The sequence below is a fragment of the Rattus norvegicus genome, chromosome 18 (assembly GCF_036323735.1).
Source record: "Rattus norvegicus strain BN/NHsdMcwi chromosome 18, GRCr8, whole genome shotgun sequence".
NCBI lineage: Eukaryota > Metazoa > Chordata > Mammalia > Rodentia > Muridae > Rattus > Rattus norvegicus.
In genome coordinates this window covers 57,727,882-57,748,143 of record NC_086036.1, presented here as the reverse complement: position 1 = coordinate 57,748,143, position 20,262 = coordinate 57,727,882, and the positions used below count along the sequence as shown (strand labels likewise).

Here is a 20,262-nt window from a genome sequence, read left to right as displayed (position 1 = left end):
CCTCTCTGCCTTGCTCATTCTGATGACAGGAGGAGCTATCATGGGGTGGCCTGGCCATCCTGGCTATCATGGCTGTGGCTCACTTCTGGCCAACTGCCAGCAACAACCAACTGGCCAACTCCTGCCAACAACCATGTGAACCAAGTGGAAGCAGCTCTCTCTACAGCTGCACCTGAGGTGACTCCTTCCCCGGCCTACACCTTAGTTTCAGTCCTGTAAGCCGCCCTAAGCCAGAAGACCCAGCGAGGTCACGTTGGGATTACTGCCCTCCAAACACTATGAGATAGATAATCAATGCTGTTGCAAGCCACTCGGTGTGGTGTGTGGTTACAGATAACTCACAGAGGTGTTTTGTAAAAGAGTCACCTTCTCTCTCCCCACCCCCAAGATAAAGGAGACAAAAGGGTATATAAATGTAAATAGCCAATATTTAATAATATACAGTATTTACATATGATGTATGGCAGAATTCACAAGCCTTAGACCAAGTTAAGCTTCACTCGAGTTTCTGGAAAGTCTTATAGGAGCCATGCTTTCAAGTAGAATGGAGAACATGGACCCCAGTTGGACCTCTGGACATTCCACCTGACCCTTCTGTGGATGCATCTCCTGAGACAAAACCTTGCTGGAACCTTCTGCCAGCAGTCTCCATGAGCACCGAGTACTGACTCCTTTCGGTTTTGAAGAAAGCAAGAGAGAAACAATGGGTTCCTCCACAGACACTGAAGGGTCTTCCCTGAGAACACTGGTGAGGGTGCCAAGACAGTCTGCTCACACTTTCCCCAGTGCACTGCCTGCTTTCCTCCTTTCTCCAGAGCTGGGTTGAGAGAAAGCATCTCGGAGCTGTTTGTGTAGAAGAGTCACAGTGACCTGGGCAAAGTTCCCGAAGCAAAGTGTAGAGCCAAGATGCCCTTCACAGAGCCCTTCTCCTTCTGGGCATTGCTCTTCTCCATAAAATGAGGTGATAACTTGAATCCTCCCAGCCCAGATCTAAGAACTTGGGGCAGGAAGGCAGCAGCTAGCCATGGCAAAATGGTCAAGAAGGGGATGGGTCTCTTCAGAGGGCCAGGCTCCCACCACTGAGCCACCGTGACCTCTCTGAAGAGCACCCCAAGGGTTTGCTGTGCCACAAGGGACTCTGGCAGATGCTGTCTAGCCTGTTCTTAATGGTGTCCTGCAGCTCCTCGTCACCCACCAGGACCGCAGCTGCTAGTGCCAGCAAAAAGTATTCAGTAGCATCATGGGCATCCTAACCCCATGGGGCAAAGAAGAGACATCATTAGCAGTACTTACAGGACAGGCTTAAGCTCTATGCTGAGATCATTGACATTGTTCAGTTACTCCATCCCCACATCCCAATGCCTCAAAGGAGGTCTTCCCTTGATGTACTCAGGCTCTGATGGCATTACCAATCACAGTGTCCCTCCTCCTCAGGCACAGAGGTGGCATCTTCCCCGTCTCCAATCAAGATACAACATTGCACTGGACAGTCCACCCCCCTCTGGGACTTTTTGGTGTAACCCAACAAGGAAAATGGCCGATTTCCTTTTGAATATGGCATCAGTCTCCCAGGGGCTGGCAAAGATTGAGGCCAAGAGTCACAGAGAAGTAGGAACACACAGCGTCAAGGAGGAGATAAGAGGTATTCATGAAGTTGAAGGAGGAATAGAATCCAGAAGTACCCAAAACTAAATCTGCACCTCAGCTTCCAGTTATGGGAGTCAGTAAACCGCCTCTTCTGTTTACAGTTGTTCCAGGTTTTCCCTTTGCGGTACCTAGACTCCTTGGCTGATGCAACCAGACCATGCATTCTCTGTCCCTGAGCCACTTGCTCTGGCATGGTGGTTAAGTGGGCCTTCACCTCGCCGCCTGTCCCTCTCTACACAGAGGATAAGAAACAGATGCTTGTCTGGGGAGGATTCAGAAAGAGACTCCTGGTTCTCATTATCCTATATAATTACTGAAGGCCAGAAACAGTCTGACCAGTAGGCAAAGGTCAGCGGAGCTGCCCTGAGTCTCCATTTGTGGTCAGAGTTAGACAAGACTCAGGAAAAGTCACTATTAAAAGTTTATGGGCTATGCTGGGGTGACAAGGACCTTTGGAAGGGGAAGCCAAACTTGAGGACACAGTTTGGGGGAGGAGGGGTGGTCAGAGTTATAACGGGACTGAAGGCTACCACCTCAGTTCCAGAAGCCACTGGGAGTTCTAGATTGGACTCCAGCCCAGCGAGGAAGAGACTCAAGACAAGAAACTTCTCAGGACTTAAATATCCTTGTATCCAACATGGCCATACATGATTATCTCCAGCATACTCCTGTGTGTGTGCCTTCCTTATATGAAGTAATTTCCCGGAGCTTTATGTGAAATGGGGTACAGTTGACATTAAAGTTTTCACAGGAATTATAGTAGAGGAGAGGTATGACCTTTCTTCTCAACGCCTTTCACTTCTCCAGTGGGGCTTAACAGAAAAAGTCCTCACATCCCCAGAGAAACCATTCCCTACCCTGTGACTAAAACCTGATCATCTTGGCCTCACTCGTCCTCTCACCTCCACTCCAAAGTCCCCTCACTAACTCTCTCAGTAAAGAATGGCTGAACAGTAGCTCTCAAAGAAAAAAAAAAAGCCATCATGGAAGACAACCTCTTACCTTCAGCTGGTAGAAAGTGAGTCGGCCCAGGCGACAATACACCTTGGCATAGTACAGCGCTTCCTTGGGACTCTGCAGCCATGGCGGGCACAGGGATAGAGTCTTCAGGTAGCAGTCTTCAGCCATCTCATACATGTTCAGAGAGAAGTACACGGTCGCCAGGCGGTGAAAAGCCACCAGCTCCTGTTTCTGATCTCCTGAGAATGACAAGAGTTGGGGATACCATGCAGCCAGCACTGGGTACCATTCACTCACCTTCAGCCCAGAAAACTTCCCGAGTCTACCAGATGCCACAGATTAGGGGCAGAGAAAAGAGCGAGGCACAGGCCCCTGCCCTCGTGCGGTTTGATGTTCCAGAACAATGAATTCCTTAAAGAATCCCACAAACAGAACATTGCTCTTATAGACCGTGCTACAAAGACAGCCACAAAACGCTGGGATGTCTGATTTCTGGAGAGAATAATCTGTGGTGCAGATGATGAGATGATTCAACATGAGTGGGGGAGGGGCGGGGGCTATCTCATAAAAACAGTGGTGGGCTATGATGGATGAGAAGACAAACTTGATTAAGTAATTAGGAATTCCTTTCTTTGAAGATCCCTGGATAGCAACCGTCCTTCCCCCATGAAGTCTGTCCTCAGAAAGCCCAGTGCCATCTCAGCTCCTTACCAACTCTCAGTCCCATGGATTCTACAGTGACCCATTGTCTTTTACAATAGTGGCTTTGTGTGTGCTGAGGGCCTAAGGTGTCTGAAGCTTTGTGTGAGTTAATGGTTTTAATAACTAACCAGTTTAATGCAAAGTACATTTATTAATGCCGAGAACAAAAGCTCCTCGTCCAATCCTGCCTTTTGGAATGATCACAAGGTAGCTATTTGATGCCATCTTTTTTTTAAAAAAAGAAAATTGCTTTTAAGCTTCAAAGAACCAAAAGCCAAAATTATAACAGCAGTCCAATGGAGAGAAAATTGTCTTCTCTGGGAAAGCACAATCACAGAGACATCAGCGTAAGGTGAGCCCAACCTCCTGGAGCTCCTTTCCAGGAAGCAATATATTGATAAAGAGACTGAGCTGCTCCGGGCCCTCAGGCCTTTCCTGAGGTCAGCAGCAACCCTCTGCTGAGATTTCCTGCAGTTAAAGTGGAGGGACAAGGGCAAAGAGTCCTCTGGTACAGTTAGAATCAATAAAACCCACTCCCTCCTGTATCAGATGACCTTGAAAATGCCCAGAAGAACCTTCTAGAACTACCTCTGAGGTTTCCATCTACTCCTGCAACCAATCAAGGCTCCGCTCATCAAGACTGCTTTTCCTCAGACTGGCGCGAGTGTACACACACACACACACACACACACACACACACACACACACACGCTCAGGGTGAAGTTTGTTTCCAGTCTTTTTAATTTTGCCTTTCCTCCCTGCCAACTGCTTACATTACTCCTCCCCAGCTTTCCCTGTAAGGGCAAGCTCTTTCAAATATGTCCGGAGTTAGGTTAATGGCAATTTGACCTTCATTTGCATTTCTACTCCACAGGGGAATATGTTGCCTACTTATTAACAAATTAAAAATTCAGGGAAAAAAAGTCTTTATGTAATAAAGACATTACCTATGCATAGAATGAAATACCCACTTACCTCATAGGGGAATGTTACCAACTGTGATATAACAGCACTGGCAACACTGACCTCTGAATAAGGACGTGTGCCTCACCCTGTGCTGCCACCGTTACATAGACAACTATTGCTTTTTGTAACCGAATGGGAGTAGACACTCATTTGAATAGTGCTCTGTTGATGAAGAACAAAACTTGTGGGAACTGATCCTGCTCAGTTAGTTTCCCTGACTGCTGAACCTAGAATTAAAACCCACACAACCCTAGTCCAAAGCTGGCATGCACTGCTTCACTAGCCATCGGTAAGTAGCGTTTGTTCCTAGCTCCGGGCACCTATGGGTTAGGCCCACCTACCTGTGAGGACACTCAGCCTGGCAGCCAGAGTGGCAAATTCCAAAGCTTTTTCATAGCCCCGGAGGCTGATCTGCAGCTCCGTCAGCTTGTTGAAGATCCGCAGCTCGGTTCGCAGGGCCTTCATTCTCCTCGCTAAAGGAACAGCCCCAGCCTGAGAAACCGAGGCACAGGGATCTTAATCTACAGATACGCCATGCTGTCCAGGCCTGGCTTCTCCTGGAGGGTCTGTGGTAACCATGTGTTCCCATGTTGCCTTTCCTCAACTCGCTCTCCGCTTGGTACTCTGCCCAGCTGTAACTAGTTTATGAACTGGAGGTCACTGAACCTTCTAAAATTGAGGCAAGCAGAAAAGAAAGTCGACTTCCTAATTATGAGGACAGGAGACAGGAGATTGGCTAAGGCAATTTAGGGATGGGGAATCCAAAAGTAAAGTATCCAAAAGTTCCATTCTTTGATCGATTGTTTGTTCAAGGGTTTGTTTCTCTGTGTATCCCTGGCTATCCTGAAACTCAGTTTGTGGAACAGGCTGGTCTGGAACTCAGAGACCCACCAGCCTCTCCCTCCCGAGTGCTGGGATTAAAGGTGTGTGCCACCACTGCCTGACTCAACAGTTCCATTCTTGCTTGTCCTTAGCCAGAAACAGGACATGTCATCCTTGTCTCTCCAGCCAGGATTGCCAGAAGGGAGCTCTAGCATCTTACCACCTCTTGAATGAGCATCTGCCGGCAGCCATTTTAAGGTTAAAGGTAGCTACAGACACTAAGCCCTTCCTGTGAACAACTCTGAAACGAGGTCTCCAGATTTTCATGTGCAAATGGGTTATATTCACTCCCCAACTTCAGACCAATCCTAAATGAGTTTAAGATCTCAGCTCTTGAGGAAGGAATGGCCTTGGAGGTCACTGGGGACATCAAGGCTCTGTTGAGGTCCCATTAAAGACCAGAATCTTCCTCTGGCCTTGGATGAAGATGTGGAATTCTGATCTGCTCCAAAGATTAGGGAATTACAAACAGTTGTCTCCCCCTCTAGGAGTTCATCTATCCAGGCCTGTCAGTCACCTACAGTCGTGCTAAGACGATAAAGAACACAATTGTCCCCTTAGTGACATAATGTACTTTCCCTTCCCAGAAACCCTGCCCCGAGGGCAGCTGCCTGGAGGTCTTCCGTCAGACAGCACTGCCAAACTGCCAGGCCACTGCCGTGGCCATGCGACTACGTAGCCATGTGACCATGTGACCATGTGACCATGTGGCCATGTGGCCTGGCCACTTCTCTGAGTCCTAACTCAGAAACAAAACGATTCCTTTCCCTTCTTCTCTCTGTTCCTGTCAGGTATGGGAAACACTGGGACACGCTTTCCTAACGCTCTGATTTTTCCCAGTCTTTGACTCAACCAAGTGCCCTCCCCTTCCCTATGTGGCTACGGACCACCAAGGTAGCTTTCTGCTCCTCTTGTTTCTCTCCTCCTGATGCTGCCAAGAATTGATAGCTTGCCTGTCCTGTTTATCTCTTAAACTCTAATAAAACTGCCTTTGGGCCTTTTTATAAGTCAATTTCTAAATCCTTTCATTAGTATAACTAACCACGCAAAAGAGGGGACTCCAGTTTCCCCAGTAATATATGGCACCCAGTGTGGGACTTCCCGAAGTTTCCAATAACTCTGGGGTCACCTCAGGCGATATGTGGAATACTTGTATGAGCCAGTGTCTGTGTCTGGTAGTGTTCTGGAAATAATCATTTCCATTGTTTCCATAATTCCAGAAGTTTAAGCTTGTCACCAAATCTTTGAGCCTTATATTTCTTTTTAACCTCGTTTATTTTTATTTTATGTGTATGAGTGTGTGTCTGCATGTATGTGTACCACACTCAGTGTAGCATGTGAGGAGGCCAGGATAGGGTATTAGATCCCTGGTACTGGAGCTGAAGGCAGTTGTGAGCTGCCATGTGGGTGCTGGGAACCAAATCCGGGTCCCCTGCCAGAGTAGCAGGTGCTCTTAATGAGAGCCATTTTTCCAGCCCCGAGCCTTAGTTTTATTATCCACAGGATGCGTGTGAGATTAGCACCTCTATCAGTGGGCTGCTTCTTGCTCTCCCACCTACACTCAGTGTCCAGCACACACTTGGTATCATGATGAAAAGCAGGCAACTGACCCCAGAGTACATACCCAAACAAGCAAAGGTTTAGGACCGAATACTTCCCGGATGTCAGGAAGATGATGAACAACAATTCATGTCTCTGCTAACCCTGGCCATTCTGGCTTCATCATTTGCAATAGTAACTATGAAATCATGACTTGATGAGTTATACATTTTAAGTTATTTGTTTGGGGGGGTTGGTTTGCTGTTGTTATTGTTGTTGTATTTTTTTGGTTTTTTTGTTTTGTTTTTGTTTTTTGACACAGGGTTTCTTTGTGTAGCCCTGGCTATCCTGAAACTCACTCTATAGACCAGGCTGGCCTCAAACTCAGCGATCCACCTGCCTCTGCCTCCCAAGTGCCGGGACTGAAGGTAGACATCACTACTTTCTGCTTTTAAATACACTTTAGTCCATGTTTATGAAAAGCACAGTAGCATCCCTTAGTGTCTGTGGTAGTGAGATGTCTCCCATAAGTCTTAGGCATTAGAATACTTTGTTCCCAGATGATGACTGTCTGGGGAGGGTTAGGAGGAATGGCCGTACTGGAGGAAGCATATCACTGGGGATGGACTCTGAGGTCTCCAAAAACTCATCATTTCAAGAGGGCTCTCTCTGTTTCCTGTTTGTACTTTAGATGGGAGGCCTGAGGTGTTACTGCCACTGTCCCTGCCTGTGGTCACACTTCTCTGATAGGATGTTACACATATTCCCTCGGAACCACAAGCTCAAATTAAACCATTCTATAAATTGTCTTGGTCCTTTTATCCCAGCATCAGAAAAGGTAACTAATAGTGTCTACCCATGCATCCCCCTAGGTCATGGTCCATAAAGCTACAGTCCTAAGAATTCTGATCATCTATGTATGCTACTCCTGCAAAGGGCTCTACACACAAAAGACCTAATTACTCTGATACATTGTAGCAGCAAGGCTTACATCTCAAGCCAAAGAGTAACGTTGATGAGATCCCTTGCTGGGATGAAGATGTGCGTTCTAGACAAGGAAGACAAAGAGGGTTCAGTGGAGCTGCCCCCAGTTGTGCCAGGGCTGGCTCGGCATAGTAGGAAGTCAGTGGCTCACCCGGTAATACTCCACAGCCCGATGTCTATGGCGGGTCCCATTGAAGAACACATCACCTGCTTCTTCATAAAGCTTGAGAGCGAGGGAGAGCTCTTCTGACCTCAAGGCTGTCTGGATGGCCTCCTGATAGAACAAAAATAGCTGTCAAAGGTAGAGAAAATGTCATCCAGAGTTCCGAGACAAGCACGGGGAGGATCGAGAACCTGGTCAGAATCCTAGAAACCCTTAGCCATTGTGTGGTCTTGGCCTCCACCCATGAAGCTGGTCAAGAGACTCAGATGTGACCTATCTGAAAGTCCCGTGTAGGAGGAGGACATTCTTCTGGGGGGACTTGGGGAGCTCTTAGTAGTGCAGAGATAAACAGTCTGTTCCCATAGCTAAATATTTATTTTAATATGTTTCAGGAAAGCCATTAAAAATGAGTCAAGCCAGTGATTTCAGACATTATGTAAAGTTGAGTGTCTTTGAAGGGTTGATTTGAAGTGGAATACAAGAAAAATAAATAAATAATGGTTTAAGAGGGCGCACGGACTTAGCCATGGACCCACTTAATGTATAAATGACTGAAATTGGAGATGTGGGACCCATCCCGGCAAGTGGAGGCAGCAAGACTGAACAAACTCCCAACTCCTCTTCCAAGTTCAAGTGACTATTATCAACAAATGTTCTGTGCTCGGCTTGCCTCCTCCCAACCCCCACAAACTCTCCGTCTCTGCCTCCAGCCAGCTAGGAGAGTACAGCTGCTCCTCAGGTGGCCGCACCGCCAACCCACCTGCAAATACACTTCCACCAGCTCGTCTTCCTGCATGAGGTAGTGCAGGCGCCCGGCCCCCAGCCAGGCCTCAGCAGCCTTGTCTCTCTCCCCTAGGTCGACGAATATCCGCAGGCTCTCCTTGATGCAGGCGAGGGACCTTCTGAGGGACCTGAGGAAAGATGTGGACCTGTGAGCTATGGAGAACCCAAGAGCTCGGAGGTCACTCAGCACAGGAAGACCCGAGTTTCTAGAAGAGAGCTAGCTTGCTGCAGACCACAGAGAGAGCAGGGGCTCATTTGAGTCTCAGCTCTGCAGGCTGTGTGATCTTAAGACAAGATAGTTCTTACCCAAGCCTGGGTTTTCCCATCTGTAAAAGGGGAATGTAATTAATTGTTCCTGCCTTAGAAGATTATTGCGAGGACTGAGATATCCGTCTAGAACGTTCAAACTGGTGCCTAGGAAGTAGGAAGCAGTTGATGAACATTTAAATATCATGACCACCATTACTAACCCACATCCCTCAACCTTTAGACTATACCGCAGTATATTTCACATAAGCACCCTGGAGGACAACAAATGTACTTCTATGAACGTAATGCCTGAGTGGCCATAGAGATAATGTATAGTGGGTAACTGGAAACCATGAAGAAGATATTGACCTTTCATTAAGAAGAACAATCCAAACAGCCTGTTTTTTTGTTTTTTTGTTTTTTTTTTAAAGATGGTACTTAATCCTGCTTTCATTATTTGGAAACTCTCTAATTAGTGGGTGTTCTTTAATGATTTGGGAAAATGTGTCATGTAGAAAATACAGTTTCCCCATAACAGGAATTTAAAAAAGAAATGTGGTATGAATGATGTGGTGGTGAAGACCCAGAGCCAGAGAACAGCGGGGACCACAGGGCCTCCTCTGTCACCCCCAGCAGCCATGAGTCACTTGGGGACTTTTTAAACCAATACATGCAATTCACTGTGGTACAGTCACACCAGCTGGAGCCCTGGATTAACTGGGATTATGACCCGGGTGCTAGCACTTGGTCACAGCTCCTGTGGTTTGACTGTACAGCTCGGATTAGTATTTGCTGTTCTAGCCCATTCTTTGTACGGGCTAGAAACAGTGGTTCTCAACCTGTGGGTTGCAACCCCTTTGGCAAATATCTAGCTCCAAAAAATATTGACATTATGATTCATAACAGTAGCACAATCACAGTTATGAAGTGGCAATGAGGATGATTTTATATTTGGGGGGATCACCACAGCACAGCTGTATTAAAGGGACCCAGCACCAGGAAGGTTGAGAACCAGTGCTGTAGAGGAAACAGTTCCAGACACGGGAGATGACTTCACAGGGCTGTGCAACACACCGGGAGCAGCTCCAAAACCAGAGAGCCCCATCCACAGTTCTGAAAGTGTGAGCCCCTACCCCTACCCCTACCACCTCCCAACCCCATGGCCCCACCCCATTGATATTACCTTGAGAGCTTCAGAAAATTCCAAACTCCCAGAGGTACCTGGGACTAACTAAATGGAAGCATGACAGCCACAATCCATAGGCCCGAGTTCCCAAAACACACTCAGTTTATGGTCACCCTGCATCAAAGTCTAGGACATACACCTTTTAGAAACACCAAATGCTATCGGCCACAACTGCAAATGTGTACACAAGAAGCATACGCACTGAGCGTCGTTCCTATCTGTTGTGCTTTCTATACAGTTTGACTCACAAAGGTTAGAGGTGTGATCTCCACTGTAGCAAAGCTGAAAGGTAGTGAGGCCTATAAGATGAATCCAAGGTAACTGGATCACCAGTTATCTGAGGCATTGTTCACAAAAGAGATTACGTGGCTCTCCTGGGACTTTGGTTAGCTCTGATGAGAGCTGAGTTGTCCTGAAGAAACAGCATAGGTCTGGTTTCTTATCTCACCAAACACTCTTGCCAGTGTGGTACCGTTAACCAGTAGGCCTATGCCAGACCTGGAGTGATGATGGCACCATGCCCTATTGCCTAACCCAAAAGGTTTTGCAATAGCAATGAAAAATGGATTACTATGTCAGCTCATCACAGACAACTCAGCTGTCAGGCCCTTTTTCCAATGAGGGATGCAAACTTTGCCTTGACTGGTGCTCACTGACCCTTTTTGGCAGTGACACAGCTTTGGGCTTTCTGGAAAAGAGTGCCCAGGTATTCAGCCCATGTAGGAAAGAACTCTGGTTGTCCCTACTGCCCTGCCCTTGACATAAGATGACTGGCTTCCAGGGTGAACATTAGACTCTCTCAAGTATTTCAAATCTGAAGCTGGGACAATGCTGAAAGCTGAGAAGCCACATGCGTCGCTGTGCCAGCCACTGGCCTCCCTGATTGGGTAGGAACCACAGTCCTCATAAGACACAGGAAGGCCTGACCTTCTCGGCGCAAATCTGAACAAAGAGAGGTAAAGCAGTCCAGGCCTGGCTCCACTACACTCCTCATTCTGACCAGAATGAATGGTGAAGACAGAACTCGTAAACCTCATCTTGATCCTATTTCCTGTTGTGCTTTTTATTATCACTTACTGTCCTCAGATGTCCTTGCTCTGGAGTTTCTGTCTCCAGATCCTCAGGGAACAAGATTTAGATTCTCAGAGGCTAACACACGGAGTAGACATTTGCTTCTTTGCCAGGGAAAGAAGAGTTAAGCATTTCTCTCCAAGATAAACACCCAAGGGTGGGAGTGGGAGATAAAACATGGAGACCTCCATATGAGCAGAGGGTTTTGCCAAGACACACATTTGTCTTCTTTTAAAGTGCGCTAATAGTCTAAACTGGGAGGTGTGTTCAGCTGCCTTGGTAGATTTTAATCAGTCCTTACCACCCATTATAATAAATGCAATGGCTATGTTGTGTCACACACAGGACTGACTTGAAATGACCCAGCATCCTCTTGCCACTACCTGAAGGTTCTACACCTGGTTTGGCATATATATATATATATATATATATATATATATATATATATATATATATATATACTGGGTTAGCACTGACTCACTCATGTGAGTCCTCTACCTGACCTGTCTTGATCCCACTTTCATTTTAACCCTATTTCCTGTTCACACTCCAAGTTCACACTCTGGGTCTCAGGCCTTGTTTCTTCTTCCCTGTCCAAACAGATAAACAGCGGCCAGGTGACCCCAGCACATCTGTATTCCCAGACAGCATCCTGCCATCCCTGCCTGGGTGACCCTGCCTGACCTCTAACAGAGATAGCCTCCAGTGGTCCTTCTGTCCTTTTGCTATATAGCAAGAGTCCTACTTGCAGACGGCTGTTCAGGTGGAGGGGTGGGCACCTTCGATGCCATCCTCTCATTCTCCAGCCATAGAACTTTAAACTAGCAAGGTGCTTAGCTGGTTTTACAGATAAACAATGCCCCAAGGAAGAAAACAAGCACTCCCAAATTCCCGTGTTCATTTCTAATTTCTAAAACCTTATTTGAAACTCTGCTGCTCATTGAGGGTGGCAGTGGCAAGGTATGGTAGAGTTGACTGGGCATTTGGCGTGCCCTGGGCACTTTGTACCCATAAGCTCAATTAATCGTCACAGTAGCTCCAAGGGAGCAGTATTACTACTACTATAGCCATTTTACAAAAGAAGAAAAAAATAAGAGCTAGTGGAAGGGTGGCTCTGTGTGTTAAGGCACTTTTCACCAAGGCCGAACATCTGAGTTCCATCACTGGGACCCACAGGGTAGGAAAGAATTGATCCTGAAGGTTGTTCTCTGAGGTCCACATACACCCAATCACAGGCATGCTATAACACCACCACACACACACACACCACACACACACACACACACACACACACACACACCAAATAAATGTAAATGAAAATGGAAAATTAAGGCTCAGAAAGCATAAGGAACTGTGGCCATGTAATAAACCATGTTTAAACCAGAATCTAATGCTGCAGGTCTAGCCACACATTCAAGCACCCCTTACTGAACTCCTGACTTAGCTATCATGTGTAGGAAAGCTTTGATTTCCTTTGCCACTTACAAAAGACTGAGATTGTTAAGGACATAAATGATTGCAAACCTTGAGAAAAGCTTTCCTCATCTGTAAAAATGGGTGGTAATGAACCACAGCCTTGAGATCAAGTGCAGACATACCAAAGGCAGCTGTTTCTTCAGTTAGGATTGCAGAAGAATTAGGGATTAGTCATATTAGTTATATTAGAAACCAAATGTTGGAGGCGCTTTTCTTCTTTCTGTTGCTTGTTTTGCTGTTTTTATTTGAGGTCCCCAGAAGCAAGCAGAATAGAATAAAAGAAAAGCTAGGAGGAACCAATCCTACACTGGCATCAGGTTCACATGCAGGGACTAGTCGGTCTCCACAAGGGCCTGCTGCTTGCAAAGCACTCCCTCCTTCTAGTTCTACTATGTTGGATGTGCTTACCACACTCTCTGACTGTGATGGTGACCATTTTCTGTTCTCTTTACTATTCTGTGAGCATAAGAAGCTCGGGGACTGTAATGCCTTTATCTGATTTCTAGCTACATGGCTGGACCAGAGGAAATGATTTTAAAAAGTATTATTTGTTGAGTGATCCAATAAAGTCACAAGGTCCTCCTGAACCCTACACAAGGGGTTGATCTGTATAGTGGTTTGGATGAGAATGCCCCCATAGGCTCATATGTTTGAATACTTGGTCCTAAATTCTCATGGAATGGTTTGGAAAGATTAGGAAGTGTGGCCTTGTTAGAGAAGGTGTGGCCTTATTAGAGGAGGTGTGGCCTTGTTAGAGGAGGTGTGGCCTTGTTAGAGGAGGTGTGGACTTGTTAGAGGAGGTGTGGCCTTGTTAGAGGAGGTGTGGCCTTGTTAGAGGAGGTATGGCCTTATTAGAGGAGGTGTGGTCTTGTTAGATGGGCGTGGCCTTGTTAGAGGAGGTGTGGCCTTGTTAGAGGAGGTCTTGTTAGAGGAGGTGTGACCTTATTAGCGGAGGTAGTGGGGCCTTCCCAGAGGAGGTCTGATCCAAGGGAGGGCTTTGAGGCTTCAAATGCTTCCCATAATTCCCAGTGCACTCTATACACACACACACACACACACACACACACACACACACCCATCCCATTGCAGTTCTGCGACGTGAGTGGTCCCTCCACCATGCCTCCACTCTATCATGATAGACTCCAACCGTCTGAAACTGAAGCCCTATTAAATGCTTCCTTTTATAAGTTGCCTTGGTTGTGGCATTTAACCACAGTGATAGAAACGTAACTGACACCGTCTGCATGTGTCAGGTTGAGACCGAGAACAAAATCCATGAAGGCGTCAACCACTCGGAGACTGAACCCTTGGTCTCATTCCAATGTAGTTGTCTCCTGGAAGGCAGAGAGAACATTACTCTGTAGGTACTGACCAGTGAGACAAACCTACTACCCCCTCCCATTTTAAACACCAGAGGGAAAATCAATTAATTTAGTGATGATAACCACCAAGAAGACAGAAGAGGGAAAGCCCCTTCTATTGAGAATTTCAGCTAAGTCCAGTGAAGCCAAGCAGTGTGATGACGCTGGCCTCCAGCAGGGAGGGACAGAGCTGATAAAAACCAAGCCACTCTCGACCCTGGAATCCTAAGGCGCCATCCTTATCTAGGGCGAGGGTTGTTAGCAGAGAAAACAGCACATACAAAGCGCTTGAGTACATGGACAATAGACTAGGGGTGGCAAAGTCTGACCCGCGTGCCAAGCACTCCCTCCCGTCTGCTTTTATGAGTTAGTTAGCTTTTCTGGAACGCAGCCACTCTCATTGTTTATGTACTGCCCAGAGCTGTTTTTACACTACAGCTGCTGAGTGGCAGAATGCTGATGGAGAACATATGGCCCACGAACCCTGAAACATGTACTATTTGACTGGTTTTTTTTTTAAGCTTACTAATGTGAGGGGTTATGCTCATAACCCTAGCACTTTTGAGGTGGGAGCAGAAGAATAAAGGTTCAAGGTCACCCTGCTCTGGGTGATTCTGCCTCAAAAAATAAAAACCAAACAAGTTTTCCGACACTGCCGTGGTCTCCAACTGTTGGCAACAACCACCACCGGGGGCCTCGGGCAACACATTGGACCACTTTAGCACTCAGCTTCTGTACAGCTTCTTGCTACATGCAGTTGCCCTGAAACAGACGCACTGCTCAGCAAAACAACACGTGTTCCATAGAAGCTTTCTGCTGGCCCAGTATTTTCTTTGTGGATGTTTACTGTACGTCCGGAGGCCTGCTGAGATGCAATCCCCATAGCCTACCCAACTCTGCATCCTTTCTCAGCCAAGGACTTCTCTGCCTGAGTCGCCATGATCGTCACCATCTGTTCACCCGTTACTCACATGACCTTCGCATCTATTCCCTTGATCAGAAATGCCACTTGTTAGCATTCACCTTTTCCCAAGCATCATACTCAGCCCTCGGGACTCTCCTCAAATGTCTTACATAGATGATTTCTGTCACACAGACCCTCTTACCCCTCCCTAGAATCCTTTTCTCCTCCGAGCCTGACTCTGCTTGCTTTACCTTGAGTTTGGTGAGAACGGAAATTCTTTGAGAGGAGCTGAAGAAATCTGTCCATGACAGCGGTATTCAACCTGGGGGGTTGCAGCCACCCCTTGATGACCTTTTCCTAGGGGTTGCATATCAAATACCCTGCATACCAGATATTTATATTATGGCTCGTAACAGTAGCAAAGCTATGGTTATGAAGCAGCAACAAAAATAACTTTATGGTTGGGGAGGTCACCACAGCATGAAGAACTGTATTAAAAGGTCAGCATTAGGAAGGTTGAGAACTGTTAAGTTTCAAACCCGAGACAAGCACCTGAGATGCCTGTTTAACCTTCCAAAGTAGACCAGACCTCCAGTTTTTCCCAGCATCCCTCAGTCCCTAGCGGTTATGGGGTATGGCTGGTATACCTGCCTTCTACCCTGAACTCTCCAGCCCTTCTCCCAGAGGCTCTTGCCTATATAATCCAGACATTTTGGTTACCTACCCCTTTTGTACCTTTGGCCTCCAAGCTGCTGAACTTGGTCCTCCCCACCCCACCCCCGTCTTCCCCTCCCCCTCTCCTCACAAGGCTCAGGGTCATATCCACTCTGGACTTTCCCAGACGTGTCTGCCTCTGGCCATGTGCCACATATCCACAATAAACATTTTTCTCCACCACACCAAGAAGCAGTCATGGCCTTTCCTTTTTATTCCTTTTTTCATTCAGAAACCAGGGGTCTGTGATATTAAGAGCTACTTCCTGGGTACCAATGCCAGGAGGAAATTTTCTCCAACAGATGCATGTGTTTATGCTCTTTTATCATGACAGTCAGAACTTCATAAGACTCTTTGACTTTCACTTAAGCTACCAGGAAGCATCATGAGGAATAAAAGTGACCACACCCCGCGGGGTGTGGCGACACCTGTTCATCTTTGTTCTCTGTCCTTTTCTTTTTAATTTTAAAAGCGCTCCTCTCTATAGGATTGCTGATCTATAAATGCTAAACAAGTATGGCATTCCTGCACGTTCTCCAACGAAATAGCTACTTCACAAAAGAACAATAACCTTGCCGTCTGCAAGAGCTTCCTGTGACACCGGAAGTACTTCTGAATCCTGGGGAAGTCAATGTTGATGGCTGGCGGATGTTTCTTCCAAAGAATTTAAATGAAAATCTTGAAATCTGGGACTACTGTATACTAAAATCAAAGGCCTCAAGGATTGGAGAGATGGCTCAGTGGCTAAGAGCACCAGCTGCTCTTCCAGAGAACCAGAGTTCAGTTCCCAGCAACCACATGGAGGCTTACAACCATCTGTAACTGCAGTTCCAGAAAATCCAAGGCCCTCTTCTGGCCTCCACAAGCACCGGGCACATAAATAGTGCACAGACACACATGCAGGAAAAATACCCATACACATAAAATAAAAACAAATACAACTTTTAAAAAATTAAAGAACCTGGTTCTGCTTCTAGCGCAATGGAGCAGAGATCTCAGAAAGTCCAGGTCTGGAGGAAACCAACGGAAACATAAGCAGTGAATTTTCACAATAAGCCTTTCCCCAGAAAGTCTGTGCGAATCTCACCTTATGGACACCTGATGCTTCCTCGCCTAGCCTTCATCCTTCCTGCTCACCCCAGACCTGTGGCAACCATCAAACAAAACCTCAAAGTCTGTTTCTGGGGAACCCTGCTACAGGGCTCAGGATGAGTTTGGATTCCCCAAAGCTCAATTAATTAATTGAATTTTAAAACACCCTCTTTTCTATGCAGTTTTCAAAAAAAAAAATCAGAAAGATAAATGAACATTGCCACAGTCTGACATAAAGAATGTTAAGGCTTTGGCTTTTACTGTCTATTGTAATGCAAAGTGCAGGCCCCTAAGACCTGGAGTCTACACTCACCCCTGTGACCCTGCCCCCAAGTTAATTCTGATTGGTGAATTAAAAATGCTGACAGCCAATAGCTGGGCAGAAGAAACATGAGTGGCGTTTAGGTTTCAAGGGCCTATGAAAGAGGAGGAGCATGAAGGAGAAGAAGGAACAGGAGAGGAGGAAGGAGAAGCCACCATGGGTTAAGGCTCAAGAGAGTGTGGCCCTGAGGGCTGCCCAATGGGAGTTGGAATCAGGCAAGATGGAACATAGTAAATAGTAATCAATAACTCCGGGCTATCGATTGGAAAATAGATTCTAACAGCACGGAGGGTAGGCAGTCGCCCAGTTATTGTGCTGCTTAAGGCTTATTGTAAAGGATGTGTGTGCGTTTTTAATCCGGGAACTCAATATCCAAAGGTGGGGAAGAAACCCCAAGCCAGGATTTAAAATTTTTCTACAAGAAAGAAAATATTTGGGACAAATAGGAATCTAGGGTTAAGAATGTAGCTCAGTGGTAGAGCACTTGCTTGGCATTTGTGAAGCCCTGGGTTCAATCCTCAGCATCATTAAAAGGAACTACACACGAGGAACAGGCAAAAGCACATAAAGGCAAAAGTGGAGGATACCACGTCCACACGAGCCAGCCTCTCTAGGAATGAAGGCCATGTGCATGTGTGGAGCTCTGTGCGCTCACTCAGAAAGTCCTGCAAGTGATACAGGTGAATCTGGTACTCTCGATCCTTAGGAACCCGCTAAGAAAATTGTTGTAATGAAGGAAATAATACAGTGCTCCATTAAATATCTATTTAACATGAGAGAAAGCAGAGGTAGCAGAATTGAAAGTCGAAAAGGATGTGAGACGACAGAAAACAAGCAGAAAAATGATAAAAGGGTACATAAGCCTCCCTGTAGGTGCACAAAGGAGGGTGCTTACTCAACCAGGAATGGGTTAAACACTTCAGTCAAAAGTGTGCGCGTGCGTGTGTGTGTGTGTGTGTGTGTGTGTGTGTGTGTGTGTGTGTGTGTGTGTGTGTTTGACAGAGCCCAAATGATGTGTAGACCAGCCTAACAGAACCGAAGAGGAACTAGACAATTCAGCAAGACAACTGGATATATTACCAACCCTTGTTCAATGACACAGAGGACAGTTAGACTTGGAGCAAGAAGGAAACCAGGGACTATGGATATAGTTCTGTGGGTCAACACATATTCAACATGCACATGGCCCCAGTGAATCCCCAGTACCAAACAATAGCAGTGGAGATAAAAATAAAGAACAGGGTGAAATTCCATTATAATGAAACAGACCAATCGGACCTAGAAGAGATGATTTACAGAGAATGTCACACCTAACAACAGCAAAAAGTGCATTCGTCTACAGTGTCTAGACCATCCTGCAAATAGACCACATGCAGTGCCATAAAACAACTCTCAAAACTTTGAGGGGAATAGACTAATACAAAATATATATTCCCACCACAGAGGGATCAAATTAGGCACCAGTTAGAGTTTCTAAAAACTGGGAAATTCACCTGAAAAAAACTCCTAAATAGCCAACAGGTCAGAGAAGAAATCACAAAGATATTAGAAAATACTTTGAGATTAATAAAAAAGAAAAGCACAATATACCAGAATTTGAGGGATGATATAAAGTGTAGCGCAGGGGGAAATACCTGCTTATAAGTCAATGCCACCTGAAGACACTAGCCAAAGAGGAGTAAAACCAAAGCATGTAGAGGAAGCAGGCAAGACAGGTGAGCAGAGCCACACAGAGAATGGCATACTGTAGAAAATGGATAAGATGGAAAATCAGCTTTTTAAAGGATTTTTTAAAAATATCCGATCTCTAGTTAGTAGGACAAGAAAAAGAGAGAAAGGTGAAGAGAGACTTGGGAACTAAACAGAAAACTATCACCAACTTCCTAGCAATAAAAAGGGGTTGATTATTCTCTAGAGAACAATATTTCATTCTCCCCATACCCTTATTTCACCTGGACCTCATCCTATGGGATGCTACCCTTGGTATTTGTGGTGGGCCTTCACAGCTTAATTAAGTCTCTGTGGAACCCCCTTCCCAGGACACCCAGAGGTGTGCTTTCCTAATTGCCTTAAAGTGACATCCAAGATTGACCATCGTAAAGAGCCTAATTCATTAAACAAAGCAATCCAAAAAGCAAGACTGAGAGAAAATGTCTGCAACACACACATCCAGAGCACATGAAGTCTTGCAGTCAACAATAAAGAGGCAAAGGACTGATTTTAAATAGACGAAAGACCAGGTGTTGGTGGCGTATGACCAGCACTTGGGAGACAGAGGCCAGAGGATCTCTGAGTTTCAGGCCAGCCTGCTCTAAAGAGGGAGTTCCAGGACAGCCAGAGCTATACATAGAAACCCCGACTCAAATAAATGATAGATAGATAGATAGATAGATAGATAGATAGATAGATAGATAGATAGATAGATAGATAGGCAGACAGACAGACAGACACAGTGATGGATTGGCCCAGGGAGTGGCACTATTTGGAGGTGTGTTCTTGTTGGAGTAGATGTGGCCTTGTTGAAGTAGGTGTGTCACTGTGGGTGTGGGCTTTAATACCCTAGTTCTAGCTGCCTAGAGGTCAGTATTCTACTAGCAGCCTTCAGGTGAAGATGTAGAACTCAGCTCCTCCTGCACCACGCCTGCTGGATGCTGCCATGTTCCTGCCTTGATGATAATAGACTGAACTTCTGAACCTGCAAGCCAGCCCCAATTAAGTGTTGTTCTTTTTTTATTCTTATTTATATGAGTACACTGTAGCTGTCTTCAGACACACCAGAAAAGTACATTGGCTCCCATTACAGATGGTTGTGACCCACCACCAGGTTGCTGGGAGTTGAACTCAGGAACTCAGGACCTTTGCAAAGGCAGTTAGTGCCTTCTCCAGCCCCAAATGTTCTTATAAGAGTTGCCTTGGTCATGCCTGTCCATAGCAGTAAAACCCTAATTAACATGGATGGATGGATAGATAGATAGATAGATAGATAGATAGATAGATAGATAGATATTGAGGTAAATATTAAAAATAACCACAAACCCTCACTGGCCAGCTAGGACATATGGCATTAGCAGGGACATTCATCTCAGTGGTGGCCAGTTCTAGGGCACCATGCCATGCTACCCCCAGCTATTCTCTGTCCCTGGCAGTCTCTCCACCCCTATTGCTAGCTACGTGCTGTGGCCACCCTCTCCCAGCTGGCTCTCTGCCTCAAACTCTGCTCACATTCCCTGAAACCCAGTAAAATCAGGACTCTAGAGATCC

General features: G+C 46.1%; 1 protein-coding gene across 8 annotated transcripts in view; it reads right to left on the bottom strand.

The window, feature by feature from the left end:
* Window positions 1-408: 408 nt before the first annotated feature.
* The window catches only part of Sh3tc2 (SH3 domain and tetratricopeptide repeats 2), a 61,035-nt gene continuing 41,181 nt past the window's right edge, over window positions 409-20,262 (bottom strand). For 5 of the 8 annotated variants that reach the window (XM_006254817.5, XM_039097416.2, XM_063277343.1 and 2 more), the window contains 5 exons: window positions 8,604-8,754; window positions 7,832-7,954; window positions 4,617-4,767; window positions 2,650-2,846; window positions 1,110-1,879 (listed from right to left, as the gene is read on the bottom strand). In XM_006254817.5, coding sequence (XP_006254879.1) covers window positions 1,625-1,879; window positions 2,650-2,846; window positions 4,617-4,767; window positions 7,832-7,954; window positions 8,604-8,754 — 877 coding nt within the window. In that variant the 3' untranslated portion in view covers window positions 1,110-1,624. Of the gene's footprint in view, window positions 1,880-2,649; window positions 2,847-4,616; window positions 4,768-7,831; window positions 7,955-8,603; window positions 8,755-20,262 lie in introns of those variants that run through there. The other 3 variants (XM_063277342.1, NM_001427096.1, XM_039097415.2) reach the window with 3 other exon arrangements.